Source organism: Prionailurus bengalensis, chromosome C2 (genome assembly GCF_016509475.1).
Source record: "Prionailurus bengalensis isolate Pbe53 chromosome C2, Fcat_Pben_1.1_paternal_pri, whole genome shotgun sequence".
NCBI lineage: Eukaryota > Metazoa > Chordata > Mammalia > Carnivora > Felidae > Prionailurus > Prionailurus bengalensis.
The window spans coordinates 17,899,480-17,918,776 of record NC_057350.1 but is presented as its reverse complement, the minus strand read 5'-3'; the positions used below and the strand labels follow the sequence as shown (position 1 = coordinate 17,918,776).

The 19,297-nt window shown below is 42.2% G+C and overlaps 1 protein-coding gene across 1 annotated transcript in view; it reads right to left on the bottom strand.

Annotated features, from left to right (window-relative positions):
• The window catches only part of ADAMTS5 (ADAM metallopeptidase with thrombospondin type 1 motif 5), a 51,004-nt gene that overhangs the window by 11,478 nt on the left and 20,229 nt on the right, over positions 1–19,297 (bottom strand). Inside the window, 4 exon segments of the mRNA XM_043593797.1 lie at positions 1,909–2,084; positions 2,456–2,639; positions 3,657–3,940; positions 13,106–13,273. Of these exon segments, the coding sequence (XP_043449732.1) occupies positions 1,909–2,084; positions 2,456–2,639; positions 3,657–3,940; positions 13,106–13,273 (812 nt within the window).

Below are 19,297 nucleotides of genomic sequence, written 5' to 3'. Positions count from 1 at the left end.
GGCGCCTGGGTGGCTCGGTCGGTTGGGCATCTGACTGCAGCTCAGGTCACGATCTGGCGGTTTGTGGGTTCAAGCCCCGCCCTGGGCTCTGTGCTGACAGCTCAGAGCCTGGAGCCTGCTTCGGATTCTGGTCTGCCCCTCCCATACTCATGCTCTGTCTCTCTCTGTTTCTCAATAATAAATAAACATTTTACAAAGCTTAAAAAAAAAAAAAAGATGGCAGAGATCCTTCTTGGTGGCATAATTGTTACTCTAGTGATGCATTTGAAAGTCTACACTTGACATCCAAACCTCCTTGTGGTTGAAAAGCATGCCCTATCGTGTGTTGAACTGTCAGATATTGAAATAGACACAAACATATTAGTGCAGAAAAGGAGTCTGGGGAAGTCAGAGCAAAGTACTTACTAGAAGATACTGAATACATTTGAAGTAAAGGAATCACACCCAAAAATAGTATATATTTTAAAAACTAGCTATAAAATAGCATGAATATGCACTCTGTGGTTTGTGCGTGTGAGCGTATATAAATAGCATATGTAGTCACATGTATAAATAAACCTGTATTTTGCATTTGGGTATCTACTACTATTTTCATATATGTGTGTGAGTATGTGAGTGTGTATATGTGTGCAAAGTGAAGTGGGGTATACTTCAGCAGACCCACAGGTCTCCAGATGGTGGCATTTCCGGGTGATCTTATTTGTCACAGTTTTTAAATGAAATTGTATTATTTTTTTTTTCTTAAAATTTTTCAAATTCTTTTTTATTTATTTTTTGAAGGAGAGAGAGAGACAGACCATGAGCGGGGAAAGAGCAGAGAGAGAGGGAGACAGAATTTGTTTGAAGCAGGCTCCAGGCTCCGAGCTGTCAGCACAGAGCCCGACGCGGGGCTCGAACCCACGAACCGTGAGATCATGACCTGAGCCGAAGTCGGACGCTCAACTGACTGAGCCACCAGGCACCACGAAAATGTATTATTTTACAATGAAGAGAGAAAGTATTTTCAAAATGACTTAAGGTGGATGTTAACTTCTGTTTTCAGTAATATGTCACACATATGTGAAGGCCAATTTCAGAGGTAGTTTTAAATGCAGCACCTGTTTACAAATTAGATAAACAGTATTTTAAATTGCTGCATACCATTCACTGTGAGAAATAAAACTGTTAGTAACTTAGCAAATGCTTTCCTGTGAAAAATGAGGGATCATTTCATGCACATACATCATAACGCATCTAACTATAGGGATATGAATTCATATTATGGGTGTAAGACATTTAACAGTCTGGGTCAGAGATGATGATCTTGAAACCGACCTTCATGAATCACCAAAGGAATTTTTTTTAATATGTTTACTTATTTTTGAGAGAGACAGAGTATGAACGGGAAAGGGACAGACAGAGAGGGAGACATAGAATCTGAAGCGGCCTCCAGGCTCTGAGCTGTCAGCACAGAGCCCGACACGGGGCTCGAACTCACAAGCCGCGAGACCATGACCTGAGCCGAAGTTGGACGCTTAACCGACTGAGCCACCCAAGGTGCCCCGCCAAAGGAATTCTTAATTAAACAATGGAAAAATAGAAAGCTTTCCCCATACAAACATACCTCGGAAATTCTAGTTGTTTTCATGCTTATTTTGAAGTTAAAGTCAAACCACACCTTCCCTGACAGAGAGCTACGCTTTTCAAAAGTAGCTTTTGAAATATTGACTTGTTTTGTTTGTACAGAATAATTTCTTGTTCTTTGTGTAAGGTTTGAGAACATAGACCTTCTAGAGATGAAAAGAAAACCCTCCAAAATCTAGCCACTCCAGGAATAATGACTGTTTATATTTGGTAGCTCTAGGTTTTATTCTACCAAATAATCTCCAGCAAGGCTCGACTGCTTCTGGACCGGCGGTGGGCAGTTACCTTTGGAGAAAACACCACGTAGTAGCCAGTCCCCTTAGCTCTGCAGGTCAGTTTGCACACATCCCCCAGCAGGACACCTGCGTATTTGGGGACCCATTCCACAAATGTCTTGACTCCTTTCGCATCAGACTGATACCCATTTTTGGCCTCACACTGTTCGTGACGGAAAGATTTCCCTAAAAAACAAACAGGTCATGTGATTACTTTACCTACTCCGAACCTGAGACATAATCTTGTGCTTTTAAATAATTTTCAGGAGAAGGCGCAAACTTCTTTCTTTGTGAGCCTCTTGACACACAAGGGTGGAAGGGTTTTATCCGTACATGGAGTTGAAAACGACCTTTATTTTCTTCCTACTCTGTGAATACCAAGTTGCTTTTAATAACCGTTTAAAAATCACTCATGCATCTGTTATTAATTCGCACACCGGTGGAACCGTGAAGGACAAGATTAATACTCTATTTCTCTAGCCTCCTTTATTTATTACTGCTAGAATGCATATTACAAGTCGCACATGGTGGGTTGCTGACACTTGGGAGCAGCGTACCGTTGGGTGGGCAGGGTGTGACGCTGCAGGAACGGTAGATGGCCCTCTTCCCCGTGCAGTAGCGACCACTGTTTCTGGGTGCGGGGTTATTGCAATGGCGATAGGCAAACTGCACTCCTCCCCCACACGAGCGAGAACACTGGCCCCAGGGCCCCCAGGATCCCCAGTTGCCATGGCTGGATGTCTGAAAGAGAAAATAGAAGGTATTTCTAACTCAGAAAGGAGAAAAACATTCAAGACGTGCACTTGGAAATCATCTGCATTCAATGACATAATGGAAACCGCATCCCAGGTGTAAATTTTCACTGAGTTGGGCATGGTCACAGATATTGGACGTTCTGGAATGACAATGCAATTCCAATTCTAAGCAATTCCTCTTTTCTGCTCCCTGCCATCCCGTGGCACTCGGATCTGAATGTTTCCCTGTCAGTATTGAGCACACTGCAAGGATCACTCCTGGTTCCTCTGGGCCTTCTGATACTGCCCATTTCCGTCAATAACCACGGCCCTACAGCTAACTTTTTGTCAGCTCTGATTCCGCATTTTTAGCAAGCTATAGGCCGCTGAGGCCTTTGCACGATGCCTGGCATGGCTGATCGTATTTATGGTTTTCTCCCTCTTTAGCACCTAAGTTCTGCATCCCTTTGTTGACATCATGCATCCCATCTGAAGCAGATCCCCTGTCACATGCATAACCGTATTTGACTTGAGTTTGGCTGAGTTCCTGATAAGACTAGAGTCCTTCTCTGTCGAGAGGAAATACGACAGATATCGAACAGCACCCACATCCCCACGCACTCACGCTGCGTGTTAACTGCACCACAGGGAATGATTAGCTCTGTTCTGACGCCCTAGGGGTCTACGACTCTGGCAACTGCAGCAGGAAGATGAGAGGGGCCGCAGGGAAGAACGCTATAAACTCCTTTGCGGAAGGAACGGGCAAAGAGCTCTGGCTGCTGTCGGGGCATCTGAGAATGCGTGGTTGTGTAACAGTCTTGAAAGACAAGCACTGTGCGTGTGTACGTCAACGTTGTCCTCGGGACCTTGAAAAGCGGAGGAGACTGAGCAAATGCTCCGCTTGAGCCTTTCAAGGAAAAATATCTTCACTAGGAAATAAAGCCTTCTGGTGATAGCACCCACACGTCACCGGAATGTTCTTCAGATCCTGCGTCCCCAGGCATTGCGTGACAAAATCACTTACTGAATAATATTTTTTCTTGGTCTTGTCCACACACTTGCCCTGCAGGCAAATCCTCCCTTTCCCACATGGCGTCCCTTCCACGGCTGGCAGCTTCTTGGTCAGACACACCATCTGGCCCTGGCGGACCACGGCACACCACAGGCGAGTGCACACGTCCATGCCAGGGCACACCGAGTACTCAGGCCCAAACGTCAGGTTGCACTGCTGGGTGGCATCATACGTCTGTCCAGGGAGCTCCTCAGGGCCCGATATCTGCTGGCGTGGTACATCTAGCAAACAGTTACCTGAAAGAAAAACCGAGATCGACTGCTGCTCTGTGTTTAGGCTTCTACCTACGCAACTCATGGGTCTGAAAACGCAGCGCTCCAGCTGGTGTGGGAGCATAAGCCGGCCACACATCTGCAGGCTGATGCCCGGGGGCAGGGGCTCCACAGGAGAGGGACGCGGGCGCCTCTCTGCATTCACCAACTAACTACCTCCCGGATTTTCACGGGCTACGTACGTGCTCTGGGGCATCTGTGACGATGACTGTGGGATGATCGAGTGAAATTATTTTGTAATAATGAGCTGTAAGAACAGTCACCGTGCTGAGGGGTGAGAGGAAATCGGGACGGACCCGGAGGAAATAAGACAATGGACACAACAACAGCAGCAAAAACAATAATAATAAATAAGCATTTACAACTCTGAGAAACAGAATTTGTCCATGCGCTCTGTTTATACCCTTCTCCACTGTCAGCCTAGGTCTTCCTCAGGTGCCCATCCACGTCCCTCTCCATTAATTCCGTAAATAATTACAAGGGGAGACCTCATTCATTCACTACATCAGCAAGCATTTGGTCAGCACCTACGATGTCCCGGCAAACATACTAGATACGGGGAAAACACAAAAACGACCCAGATCTACGCCTTCACGTCTCCCCCAAAGGTGAAGAAAATAGAAGAAATGAGGCGTTTCTCCTAGACTTATGTGAATTTTAACTACAGAGCACTCAAGAGCCGCAGAATAAAGGAGCCGTGGGCAAAGACAAGACCGAATCTTTGAAACTTTGGGACAAAGCCCTTCTTCTAATTCTTCTTCTTTGTCTCCCATTTGGGTCTAGTCTTGGACGCACCCAGTAGCTGTTGGGTGCTTGCAGCGTGTCACACAAATAAGTTGGTACTCTCCTTACATAGTACTGTGAGAAGCATCAAGGAGTGACGCTGGGGAATCCGTAGAAGTGGGCATACATGCAGGCAATGTGAACTCATGAGCTGATACACGCCTCCCCTCCCTTCAAAAGCTTCCCGTAAGTATCCCTGCTCAGTGAGTTAGCACCATGAATTGTCTCGGGGCCTACAGGAGCATGCCCATTACCCATCGGTTTCTGCACGTTTTTGTTTACATGATTTTAGGATTTGCTCGCTGATTATTAATAGTACTAAACGTAACAAATATTTACACTATTCTCACTTCTTTCTTAACTTTTTAAAGGTTCATTTATTTTTGAGAGAGAGAGAGAGAGAGACAGAGCACGAGCGGGGGAGGAGCAGAGAGAAGAGGGAGACACAGAATCCGAAGCAGGCTCCGGGCTCCGAGCTGTCGGCACAGAGCCCGACGCGGGGCTTGAACCCACGGACCACGAGATCATGACCTGAGCCGAAGTCCGATGCTTAACCGACTGAGCCACCCAAGCACCCCCTCACGTCTTTAAATGTACTCGCTTACTTAATCCTCACAAGAACTCTTTGAGGCAGATTCTAATATTTTCTTTATTTTACAGATAAGAAAACTGAGAAATGAAAACACAGGCCACTGACCCAAGGTCATGTAGCTATGAGGGGTTTATGCTCAGAGCCTGCCTTCCTCATCATATTCCTTCTCGCCTCTGCTTAGCATGTGGATAGATTTCTAGCTTTTATTGCTGACCGGGCAGGCGCGTGGAGGAATCTTTTAAATGGTGGATACCCTGGCTAATGGTAGAAACACCTGGTCTAAAGTCTAATTCTGGCAAAACACGAAGTGGCTGAGTATTCTTGACCAAGCTCAGTTAAGCTTCCCCTAATTTTCAAGCTCTGTGGAATGCCTCTCTTCTCACTAGGACACTGTAAGCATAAAATCAACTAACAGAAATATAAAGGGTGACCGGAAATTTACAAAACAATGACAGGTGACTCTATGCTCAACATTATTTAACAATTTTAGACACATTCAAGTCATTCTTCTCACTTAACAAAAGAAAATCACATTTCAATCCTACTTTCCACTGAGAAAAGGAACAGTTCAGCACATTTTAAGTATACTGCAAATGTTTTCACAACCACGGTCAAGTTTCTTCAAAGTGAATACCTTAGAATTCGTCAATCTGATGGAAGCATTATATGAAAATGAATAAAGAACAGAGTTCCTATTTAGTTTCCGAGCCAGAGCGTTTGAAGAGGTAAAGCTTCTGAAGGCAAGCCAGAAAAAGCATTAAAAATAAGCATCCAGCCAAAGAGAACTCTGGGAGAAAAACATTGAGTTAAAAGAAAAACATCAACATCAAGTCAATAGGAAAGAATGATAGTCAAACCTCACCAAGCTTTGTTTGGAAGACAGTAAGACCAGGCACTGAGAATTCTATGAAAAGCGTTATCTTCATTGCTACATGAGAAGAGAACATTGTATAAACCAGGGAATGCTTGACAGGTGGCTGATGTTACAAGAACTGTCAACAAACGTCTGAGACAGCAAGAATACTTTCCGATTCTTCAAAAGTGCTGTTTCAAGAAATTTTTTTATTTTACTGAAAAGCACAGAACTGTAAGACTGCCTAACTAAGGATTAGGCAGGGGAGCCTTTAATGTGTGTGGATACATGTGGCCTGGGTGAACTTCGTTTGTCTTGAGCCAAAATAATTTACCACCTCTTTGTGGGCTTGTAGTCACTGACGTCTTTCCACCTGGCTAGGAGATGGTGAGCAAAAAGAAACATAGAATTCAATTTGAAATCAACTTCTAACAAGGAGACTTTGGGATGTGGGGTCTCTTTAAAAAGCTTAATACCCAAGTGTTAAGTTTTGTTTTGTTTTGTTTTGTGTCGAGTGAAGTTGACACATGATGTTACGCCCAAAAGGTAAATTTTAAAAATGAATAACACATTTGCTTTGTTATTAAAAATATGGTGTCTCAGGGGCGCCTGGGTGGCTCAGTTGGGTAAGCGTCCGACTTCAGCTCAGGTCATGATCTCGAGGTTCGTTGAGTTTGAGCCCCATGTTGGGCTCTGTGCTGACCGCTCGGAGCCTGGGAGCCTGCTTCAGAGTCTGTGTCTCGCTCTCTCTCTGCCCCTCCCCCACTCACACTCTGTCTGTCTCTGTCTCAAAAATAAATAAACCATAAAAATTTTTTTTAAAAAAATATGGTATCTCAGTTCTATGGTTTTCCCTTACAGGTCACCTGGGGATGACTTCTTGCTTAAAATAAAATGATTTATTTCAGAATTGCCATTAATTTATTATTCCGGTGTTCTCATCAGGATTCGTTGCTGCATTAGTTTCTGTGTATCCTGAAACATACAGTCTATCAGTTTCATCTATATGCTTAATTATGTCCTTTTGCAATATAAAATAGGTACGGACACCTCTACCAAATGGAATGCTTGAACAATAATAAGAAAGAAGTCAGCCTAGAGCCTGATTCTGAATCACACGGTATACAATATTTAAAACCTAAATCACAGTGGGTTGGATATACATTGTCCATTTTTCTAAAAATGTGTATAATTTGGGGGAACAGCGAAAGAGGATATCTGTCAATCTTTCAGCATCATTTGCATTGACCTCTAAAAGCAGCCATCTACAGCTGACTTTTCTTAAAGTGTTGGGCTTTCATTCTCCACCACTTCTCCCCATCTATTTCCCGTATTTTTCAACTTATCCTAGTCTGAAATCCTATCTGGGCCCTGCTGGGCTCTCTTCCACAAATGGCCGAATTGTTTTTTTTCTTTTCCTCCCTGCTTCCTTTTTTCCCCCCTTTGTGTTCACATTTTCTCCATAGAAGAATGGATAGTTTCTAGAAGAAAGGCAACAGAAATGTGTCCATATTGCATATTCGTTTTTACCAGCCCTGTTCAATTAAATGCTTTAAAGGTGAAAAATTAAAAAAAGTAAAAGGCAGCGATTCGTGATGAGCTATTAAAGGAAAGACGGTGGTAGTCTCTCCATGGCCACAGAGAACGTTAAGGGGGATGCCAGGGAGGCCAGGCCTCCACGAAATGGACTAGAAAAGTCTCTGGCCTTTTTCTATCTGATTTCCAGCACTGTTTGTCTTTCATTTCAATGATTAATGAAAATCATCAGATCAAATGTGGTTGTTCTCTATTCTTTTCATATTTTCTTCTCTGTTTCTAGCACGATGGTAATTTTTCTGTTTACTCTTCCTTTCCAATAGCACAGGCATGAAATTAAGCATCGGTCCGAATACCCATGGTATATCAGAAATCAATGAATATTCCCAATGAAACTTGTCCCCTTTCACTTGCAAGCATATTTCCCTGGCAACTCATCTTTTAGGTGTTTATTTTTTTATATATATATTTAAAATGTATGTTTATTCTTCATAAACCTATAAAATGATCTTGAAGTTATCTTGGCCTTTCATATGTTCTTTTATTTATGAAATGTATTGTCAACTTGGTTTCCATACAACACTCAGTGCTCATCCCAACAGGTGCCCTCCTCAATGCTCATCACCCAGCCTCCCCTCCCTCCCATCCCCCATCAACACTGTTGGGGGGAATGCAAACTGGTGCAGCCACTCCGGAAAATAGTGTGGAGGTTCCTCAAAAACTTAAAAATAGATCTACCCTATGACCCAGCAATAGCACTGCTAGGAATTTACCCAAGGGATACAGGAGTGCTGATGCACAGGGGCACTTGGACCCCAATGTTGATAGGTGTTTATTTGAATGGCTAGCAGTAGAAGAGGAAGTGATGTATTACGGGCCAGGTGACAGAGACACCTTGAGGCCATTGACAACGCACAGACCATTGTCGCTAACCAAAGGCAATTCCAGGGATCTGCTGGTGACACCGTCACAAGCTTGCAGTGCCTGTTTAGCAAATGTTACGCCGAGGAAATTAGATGAAAAAGTCTCCTTGTTATAGGGTGAAGCATAGCTGTTTAAAAATACCAGTCCTTTAAGTATGTCCTGATTTGCAGACTCTTTTTAAAGAACACATTTGCTGTGAAAATCAAGATACTGTCATGATGGGCCTGGAGTTTTATGAGTATTGCCTTAAAAACTGAATGTTAAGATCTTGTTATTAGCGTCATAGTCTACACTGGATTCAGAGAACTGGTTCTGTATTACCATTTTATCTCCAAAGTTCTGTGTTTAGTAGATGGCTGTAAACTTAGCTCTTCAAGTATGTCCCATGTTAATACTTCAAAGTTGTCTCTAGATTTTCCTTAACAGCCTGTGTCAAGGGTCGTCTTGAGCTGCACCTGTTTGGGGGGTGGCCTTCCTCATCACCTCGCACCGTGGACTTCGGGATAGAGTGGACACAGCTATCGTTTTTGGCTTCACGGTTATTAGCCTTTGAGAAAAGAAATTCAGCAACCTGCTTTCACCGCACAATTTCTCTGCCGGTGCTTACCTTGATTTTGGGGGATCACAGTCCTCGCCAGCTTGCATAGAGCTAAGTTGTATAAACGCTGCAGAATGTCTACAAGTATCTTGGCGAGGCTGGTGGGGGAGTGCCCCTGAGACGTGGCTTCTCCTTTTCTGAATCACAAATCGGCAGTCCAATTATTTTAGCCTGTGCGTGTTGACTTTTCAACCGTAACCTAATTGTTACATACTTCTTGTTGGAATGAAATCAGGAAACACTCAGTATTAATGAATTTAAATTTGGCAGTGGGAGAGTGCTACAAATGTCCAGCTACTTATGGCTAATAATTTTAAAAACAAATCAAATCATGGGAATTTAACTGAGCTTTAAGACCTCATTTCTCTAGCACCGGTGGGAAGGAGACGGATGAGCTCTTTATCCATGAATAGACTTTCCAGACAAGGAACTCTTTAGACACCTTCTAAAAATTGTATAAATTTTGTGAGAGTATCTCCTTGGCTTGGCTGCCTTTATATTAGTGTCACAATCTAATCAATTTCATCTTCCTACAGAGCAAATCATTTTTTTCTGAGCATCGATCATTGTATCACATGGAAACATAGAGGTACCTTCGGGGATTATGGTGATATGATACCATTTTTGACCTTTAGGCAAAAGGTACCAGACCTCTGAGCTTTTAGGGCTACATTTTACAGCTTTTCTGGTTTCTCCTTCATTGTCAAATGATATCCCTTCTTGCTCTCAGTTTACCTGCCAGAAGTTCCCCCTGGCCCCTGCCATGATGACCATTTTATTGCTTTAAACTGTCAGCGGCCTAGAAAAGTAGTGCAGAAAAATAGTAGAACCATTTATATTAACTATGAATGAAAGGGCTTTGCATGGAAGTCGGAGTCATTTCCTATAAGCAAAGTAAAAGGATTTTACAATATGGTTTCTTGGTATCAGTCTAGCCTTTTAAGAAAGATGTGTTTGTTTGTTTGTCTTTCCTCTAGGATTTTGATGCTCTCCCTGGTTTTCTCCCAAGCTCTGAAGCTGAAACGTCAGAGCCTCAACCACCTCAAAATCAGGCTTACTAGTTCTTTTTTTTATGTTTATTTATTTTTGACAGAGAGAGAAAGACAGAGCATGAGCGGGGGAGGGGCAGAGAGAGAGAGGGACGCAGAATCTGAAGCAGGCTCCAGGCTCCGAGATGTCAGCACAGAGCCCGACGGGGGGCTCGAACTCACAGACCACGAGACCATGCCCTAAGCCGAAGTTGGAAGCCCAACAGACGGAGCCGGGGCCACCCAGGCGCCTCTGGGCTTACTATCACTGCACTTTCACATAAACTGACTTAACTCGATTTTTTGGTGGCAGTGTAAAAGTTATTAAATTATTTGAATTCCCACTTAAATCACAGTACATAGAGGGTATCACTGTTTCGGTATCTGTGTGTGCTGTTTTGAAATGAGCGTAATTGAGCTTTGCAATTGTACCCTACTTTCTTTGGCTCTCCATATTCTGAAATGACTTTATTCATTACAGGCTCCTGATAAAAATCAGTGTGTGTGTGCTTGTGTGTGTGTGTGTGTGTGTGTGTGTGTGTGTGTGTTAGTCATAACACAAGACTGCCTGACCAATATATTCAAAAGTGAGAGAGTCTAAGCTTCATGGAATGAATAAATTTAGGAAGTAGACTATGAGAATTCGCTGTTCCAAGAATTTTGGTAATTTAATCAATGTATTTAACATGTGAGTGGGAAATTCAGATAAGATTTTATCAATGCAAGTGATAAGATCCACATCGACTAAAAGTATGCTCTTGGTTGCTATCTACCATGAAGATCTCTGGAATGGACATAGAGACACATGTAAACTATGTAAATTTGTTGCAAAAGTTTTAAAAATCTGAGTGTGGACTCTTAAATACAGGAGTGATGTTTAAAAATGAAGACAATACTGAAAGCATATTTGCTGCACAGAAAGTAAGATCATGAATTCCACAAACATGAAATAAACGACTCATTCCAAAATTATGGCAATAAGGAACACAATTCTGCACAGCATTGTAATTAGCTGACCTAATACTTGCACAGGAAAATAAAAATGGTCCCGTTTTAGCCATAAGTATTTGCTGCCTTAGCAACTAAATCCATTCATTTAGGGATTCAAAGTTTAGCTCAAACTTTTGGAATGTGTAATGTGTATTCTGAAATAAAATATTAATGCTATCTCATTTTCAGAAAACCTGGGAAAAAAGCAGCAAAAGTGATATTAAGAGCGGAGACTAACGCCCCACCCAAGAGGGACTTTATTAGATACTCACTTGTTCGATGTGCACGGGCAGATAATTAGGTAAACATTCAATTGCAGGACTTTATCATCTTTAAGTCGGCATTGTAAACTGAGCTGCACTGAAAAATACCCCTTATTATTAGTCTTAAGAAAAAGTCTGACACATGGATTCTTAGTATTTTTTCCTAAATCTTTGAGATATTGGGACGTCCATCCAATGAGCAAAGAGCAGCTTCTATGGAGGGAAATTTTAAACCAGGCTAGGCCTGGATTGTTTCAGGAATAGGATAGTTTAAAGAGTTTAAAGTAGCGAAAGCATTACTGGTTCACCACTAACATAGCAAAATGGAGTTAATGAACAGATTTTGCCTCCAAGATACCAAAGAACTTTGCAGCAGAATTTCTTTGAAGGATTCATCAATTGTTTTGACGTTACTTAGCCAGCGTTCAAGATGGCCAACTCACTAAGACATTATGAAATGTTACGCCATTAGCTTTGTGGAACCAAGAAAAACAACTATCACGGGTCCTCTTCAGCTAACTCTAAGCCATGCCTCATGAGATAATTTTATGGACAATTATGATGATCAAAAATTTCTGTCATATTCAGTTCAACCACCAGTTTCGGAAAGAGACAAATTTTAAGAGGAAAGAAAGGAATGAGACTATGTCCATTGCTATAACCTGAGAAAATTGTGAACCACACGGTCTCTGTAGGTCAACTACCTCAACTCTAATGCATCTATCCTGTGTGTCTAGGACTTTAAAATAATAAAAGATGAAAAAAATAAAGAAAATAAAAAAGGATGTTGGGAAATTAGCAACAGCTTGTTTCAAAAACTACTTAAAGGTCAGAATTTATTATTTCTAAAAACTGTGACTTCCTTGGTATTTTTATTTAATTTACAGGACTAATCCTAGATTTACAGAATTTAATAAAGTGTGCTATGCTCTTGAACTGTATCTAATGGATAAAACCAAAGATTTTCCTTTGAAGTTCTTAAAGTATTTTCTCACCATTCAGATTGATTTTCTTGTTCTTTTCTGTAGTTTTCATTCTACTTCTAGGAGAATCTGCTGTCAGAATAAAACCAGATTCTTCCAGTGAATGCAAATCTAAAGAGCTTCCTTTCCTGTCTTTCTGTTGCCGTGAAGAGGATCCAACAGAATGGTCACCTACATTTTAACCACACCCCTGTAAGAGGCATGTAACAAATAATTCTGAGAGTCATATTAATAGCAGGGAAACAAGATGTCTGCCAATATTCTCACAGGAAGCTAGTGGTGAAAGACGGAATAGAAGCCAGGCTTTCAGGGCACTGGCTAGGCATTCTGTGTGGTCTCCCACACTGTTTCTCTTTTGAACTTTTCAATTCCAAAGCAAAAATACCATAGCTATAATGCCACCAAGGACGTTGGCATTATACAACAACAGACAGTCCCTTTGGTCCTTTTCTGACCCTACCTAAACAACCACCGTCTCACAGGGTGTGGTGGGTTTCATGAGGACGTAATAAAGTAACACTGGTAATAATCCCCCCTAAGTTTTGTGACTGAGCCCGTGTTGTCTTGAATGACACATACCATGGCCATCATCCAGGAATTCTGTGATGGTGGCTGAAGTGCACTTGGACCAGGGTTTGGACGCGTCGATGCTGGTTAGGATGGAAGACATTAAGCGCTTATCTTCTGTGGAACCAAAGTTTTCTTCACAGAATTTGGAATCATCATGGGAGAGGCCAAGTAGATGTCCTAAGGGAGAGAAGAGTGGGAGCGCAGATAATGAGCGATTTTGCATTTCTACTTTTCCGTGACAATTATACTAGCACTTGGTCTCCCTCCCCTGCCCCCAACTGTACATGAGTTCATTTTAACTGCTTTCTCATGCACAGACTGGACCCCCAGGGAAATTAAAGCTGTGTGTAGTCAGAGCAGTCACTTTTGGTGAACATTTAGAGGAAAACTGAAAAATTACACAAAGGAATAGACGGTCCCATAATCCATCTGGATCACACATGCTCAACGACATGTAGAAACAGGCCTTATTTAGAATCTAGAATTCGCAAGGCAACTGTGGGATTATGTCATAGCCCTGACTACATGTTATTTTGATTACTTGTCTAATTTTCCGCCTTCTCTGATCAACCAGGAGCCCCATGAGATCAGAGAACATCTCCTCCATCCACTGTTGAAACCTCTGTATTTAACTCAATGTTCTGCAAGTTGCAAACACTTAATAGACGGTTGTTGAATGTCAGTGACTTCTATTTTCTTGGCCAAGTTACCAGGTAGCTATCTAAGAGACGACAAGGGGGGGAAAGAAAGAGGAGTAAAATTAGTAACGTTCTGGCTCCCAACAAAGGTAAGCTTGCTGTCACCCTTTCGTTTCCTTTGTTTAGAGAGTTCTGCATGTTTGCTCATCCCCCAAATAAATGACAGATTTTGAAAAACATACCCATTGAAGAACCGTCTAGGGCACTAAGATGCCCACCGCGGCGTGTTAGAGCTTAAAGAGAGAACAGCTACAAGAAACGTCGGTGATTGTCCCAAACCACTCAGCCCCGTGGGTGTTAGTGCTCCAGCTCACTATGCATGCTCCCTGCAATCCCAGGCTGCCATTTCCAGTCTATCAAGCTCAGTGTCCCAACCACATTCTTATAATCTAGTCTTTTTTTTTTTATTGTTATATAAGATTTTCACATAGTCTAAGGATAAAATGACATTCTCCAGGATATCTAAAATTTTTTTTTAATTTTTTTAATGTTTTTAATTTATTTTTGAGACAGAGAGAGACAGAGCATGAACAGCGGAGGGGCAGAGAGAGAGGGAGACACAGAATCCAAAGCAGGCTCCAGACTCTGAGCTGGACGCGGGGCTCGAACCCACGAACCGTGAGATCATGACCTGAGCCGAAGTCGGACGCCCAACTGACTGAGCCACCCAGGCGCCCCTAATTTTTTTTTTTTTAATTCCAGAACAGTATTTTGTAGAGACTCTGAAAAAGTAGACAAGTAGATCCTAATAGCTTTTTTTTTGGTAAAGTTTCATAGAATCATACACAAAGGATCAAAAAAAGGGTGTATAAAATACTATAGAAAAATGATGACTGCATTGGGTTCCCGGATGCCAAAGGCAGGGACTTTGGTCATTCTGCCAAAAAACAACAACAACAAAAAAAACCCAAAAAAGTTCAGTGCACAACAGTAAAACCCAACAGAGATGAAATCTTTCATTCCACATTCCAGCTACTTTGGGCCAACTTGTTAAATCACCAACACCTCATAACAAAACTGTCCACCAAGCAGCTGCTTGCTGTTGTGGCTGAAATTAAGTGGCCAGGGCTCAGTGACCTTCCAAAGCTCCACATTTTTATGGTATTTATACAGTTATTTACTTCAATAGCATTTGCCAGCCTAGCAAGTTTTCTGTGGGAAACCCTCCTGCTCTCACGTTTTATTTCCTCAGTAGCACGAATGTGCATCAGAGTCTGTTAAGTATGTCCCAAATAACACGCAAAAGGAGACGGCGGGGGGGGGGGGGGCAGGGGTTGTCCAGTTTTTGGATGGTACATGGAGTTTTCTTCAGGCAACCCACAGCTCTGAAAAAAACAGGACCTTTCACCATGTCCTGTCCAAAATGGCTTCAAGTTACTTAGTGCAAAGAACACTTGTGGAGAAGGCACTCTGTGCTTCTTGAACTTTTCCGTCGTAGAATCTTTATCAGCTAACGCTGTGAGATTTGTGTGGAAATTTCATACTTGGGTTTTTTTTTTCCCCCTGGCATAGAAGAGAGAGAGGGAAAGTGGCCTAGGGTGACCTCTGCCACTTAACATTTATTTGAATCCAGGTTTTACACTCTATTTCATAAGATATTCGGATCTATTTAACAAAGCAATAGTCTTTTCCTCCAAATGTGTCGAAACAAATAACACTTTCCATATGAATTTTTATTACAGCATCAGGTGATTTTGGAGGGTAAATTTCAGACTTCTGAATTACAATACAGGCTGGGGCGCCCGGGTGGCTCCGTGGGGTCAGCATCCAACTTTAGATTTTGGCTCAGGTTATGACCTCACAGTTTGTGAGTTCAAGCCCTGCATCAGGCTCCGAGCTGATAGTGCGGAGCCTGGATGGGACTCTCTCTCTCTTAAAAAACTTAAAAAAAAGGAAAAAAAAAAGAATAGAATACAGACCATGTGGCAAATACCAAAGTACCTTTGAGAAGCCCTGAAGAGTACCTCAATTTTTTCTTTCATATAGAACAGCGACACATATAATTTTTTTAAAGATTTCAGTTCTACAAGCCACAGTTTATTTAAAAATATTTTGTGGGGCGCCTGGGTGGCTCAGTCGGTTGAGCATCCGACTTCAGCTCAGGTCATGATCTCATGGTTTGTGAGTTTGAGCCCCATGTTGGGGTCTGTGCTGACAGCTCGGAGCCTGGAGCCTGCTTTGGATTCTATGTGTCCCTCTCTCTCTGCCCCTTCCCCGCTCATGCTCTGTCTCTGTCTCTCAAAAATGAATAAACGTTAAAAAAACAAAAAAAATATTTTGTTACAGTTTTAGGAATCTTTTGGCGTGCCACTTGGCAGGATATTGTGAATCTTACGCTCCATCAATTTCCTAATTTATCAGTGTAACTTAGCTGCTGCCGAAGATACGTATAAGGAATTTTTATATGGCGACCAGAAAAGATTGCCATTCTGAGCAGGAACAAAGCCTAGTTCCACTTCAGTAAGAGCTAAAAGAAGACGTGAATTTTCTAAGATCTGCAACAGTGAATCGGGAATGGACGGCTTAGGGGTCAAGGGAGAGACAGAATCTTTGGAGGAATATTCTGTTCTCCGTGAAGAAAGTCTGTCGGCTGGTTGGGAGAAGCATGCTCTCTAAAGGACAATAGGAGTCATGGCCAACGCGAAGAACATTTAAGCACCCACAGAAACAGGCAGTCAGTTCCAATAGCTGGAAGCAGGGCACAGTGAGAGAGACCCATGTGACTTCCCTTCAGGAGCTGGACAGGAATTAAAATGGAAGATCAATGTGAGGAATGTTTGGATGCTCTTCAGGAGAGACGTGACAGCCATACTAAAGGCCGTGAGCAGCAAAAGTTGTGGTATTTTCAAATGTTGAGTCCCCCGATCATTATGCTAAGACATTAATGTCAGCCTGAGGTTTGCCAATATCTCTGAGCCCTGAAATGCCAAGATACATATAAAAGCGCAGGATATTTTAAAAGGACACTCACATTAGAGACCACACACTATGGCACTAAACGCTTATTAACATAGAAAAATCCAGAATCCAGGAAACTTAAGATAATAATGTCGTAGCGGACAATAATGCATTTCGAGTCGGTGTTGTGAAAGGTTTAATTAGAATGGATCACGATGTCCCTGATCTCCTAGGACATCTGCCTTTTCCAGTGAGAATTCGTTCATCAGTCACCCACGGGGATGTTGAAAATTGCAGATGTGAGCAGAGACGAAGCATTTCCCTGAGAAGCAGCCTTCAGCAGGATTAGCACAGCTGGGATTTGCACAAATGTGTCCCAGAGATTAAGACGGCAAATGAAGCATATGAAGCCTTGGTGGAGAAAATGTTTACAACCCCTAAATTTAGGGTGTTGGTTTATCAAAATGCATTTTACGAGGAGTCTTTAGAGCAATACAGAGCAGAGTTAGTTGAGGGGTGAAGTCCTTGGAGGAGGCCGAGTGATAGAACCAAGGAACCCACAGAGAAAGGCAATTCTCACCCTCGGAAAGCCAGGTATTTCTTTCCAAAGTCCCCGTAGAAAAGAAGAGCGGAGGGCACGTGGGAAACTCAGTCGGTCAAGCATCTGACTCTTGGCCTCGGCTCAGGTCACGATCTCAGGGTTCCTCAGATCGAGCTCTATGTGGTGCCCTACCTTGACAGTGAGGAGCCTGCTTGGGATTCTTTCTCTCCCTCCCCCTCTGCCCTTCCCCCTTTCTCTCTCTCTTTCTCCCTCTCAAAGCAAATAAACTTAAAAAAAAAAAAAGAAAGCAAGAAAAGAAGAGTGAGGAGTCGTCAAGGCAGTTTTGAAAGTAAAAGAAGAGATCTGAAGAAGCTCAACCAAGCTCCTAGAGTCAAACCCCTACCGAGAAGAGACAACGTAGAAAGTAGACAGAAGGTGATAACTCACTGTCAGGGTTTCAAGTAGAGGTCCCAAAGTCTCGCTTTAAGAAGGAATTAGTATTTGCATTTGCAAGAATTAGTGTTCGTATGAATATTAAAATTGGAAGTATTAGTATTTGTAATTAGTAGACGTGCAAAAGATTGAAGAGCAGTTTGCTTTAACTACGTTAAGTCATCTTGTTTACAAGGCTATCTTTTGCAGGCGATCTTTAATTCTTTTTTTATTATTAATTTTTTTTAACATTTATTTATTTTTGAGACAGAGACAGAGCATGAATGGGGGAGGGGCAGAGAGAGAGGGAGACACAGAATCTGAGGCAGGCTCCAGGCTCCGAGCTGTCAGCACAGAGCCTGACGCGGGGCTCGAACTCACGAGCTGTGAGATCATGACCTGAGCCGAAGTCGGAAGCTCAACCGACTGAGCCACCCAGGCGCCCCATGCAGTCAATCTTTAATTCTTGATTAACGTAGCTGGAAACCTTTCACCTCAAATCTGGAGGCAATGAAAGGAACAAACACACTTGTGTAGTGAGTGCACTTGTTAATGACATTTGTATTTATATATGAACTAAGAACATGAAAGGTATTACAGAAGTCAGAAGGAAACTTGGGAGAATAATGCACCTGGGTAATCCAATATTTTCCCAAGTGCTACGGACTTCAGAACTGCCTCTTGTTCTTTGAGATCATTATTAAAAGTCAAGATGTAAATTGCAAATGCTTTTGGAGAGAATACTTATCTATTCTTAATAGACATTCGATCATATCACAAATACAACAATCTTGCTCATGAGTGCCCATCACACAAAGCTCTGGAAAGAGCTTATTTGGATTACACAAGGAAATAAATTTCATGGTGAATTATGTCAAAGCAAAGTCTGTAGGGTAGGAGTTTGAATTATACTGTTAATCTCAGAAATAGCAAACAATTAGTCACCCAGTAATTTCTCTAGTATGGTAATTGTCTTTTTAAAGGCAAAATGAGTGAGATCTCATTAAATAAATTTCATCTTTGATATTCACAGTATAGACTTAAAGAGTATCTTGCCTCCTTAAATTCACAAATGACTCTGATGTTAGTAAATCTGAGAAAATGTATACACACCGGGTGGAGACACGTTACTACAAAGGGAAATGTTGGTCCAGCGTCTTATTCAGCTCAGGCGTTACTCTACAACTAGGGCTAACTTATAATATTAACCTCAGGAAGGAAATTGGGTTGTTTTTCTAAACTTTGGTCTGAAAATTACACAGCATTTCAAACTCTTGTATCTTGACCCTAAGCTGACCAACGGACAAGGGGACAGAGCACCACATCCTACAAAAAGTCACAAAAAGCTCTGTAATGTGTTTACTTAAGAAAGAACAGCTCGGATGAAGCATCTGTTTCTTAATGAGGTCATGTTTTTATTTTACCTAATTTTCCAGCTGGGATTATTGAGGTGTAAGATCATCTTGCCAGGGGTTGAAAAGTGAGCCAACAGCTCACGTGGGATCCGAATCCAGAATCCTTGAAGAAGAGAACCAGGAGCTCCAGGAACTGGATCCTACATGTCTATTCAAATGCAAAGCCTCATGCAGAAGTGATAAAACCCTTACAAACTCCCATTTCAAAACGTTAAGC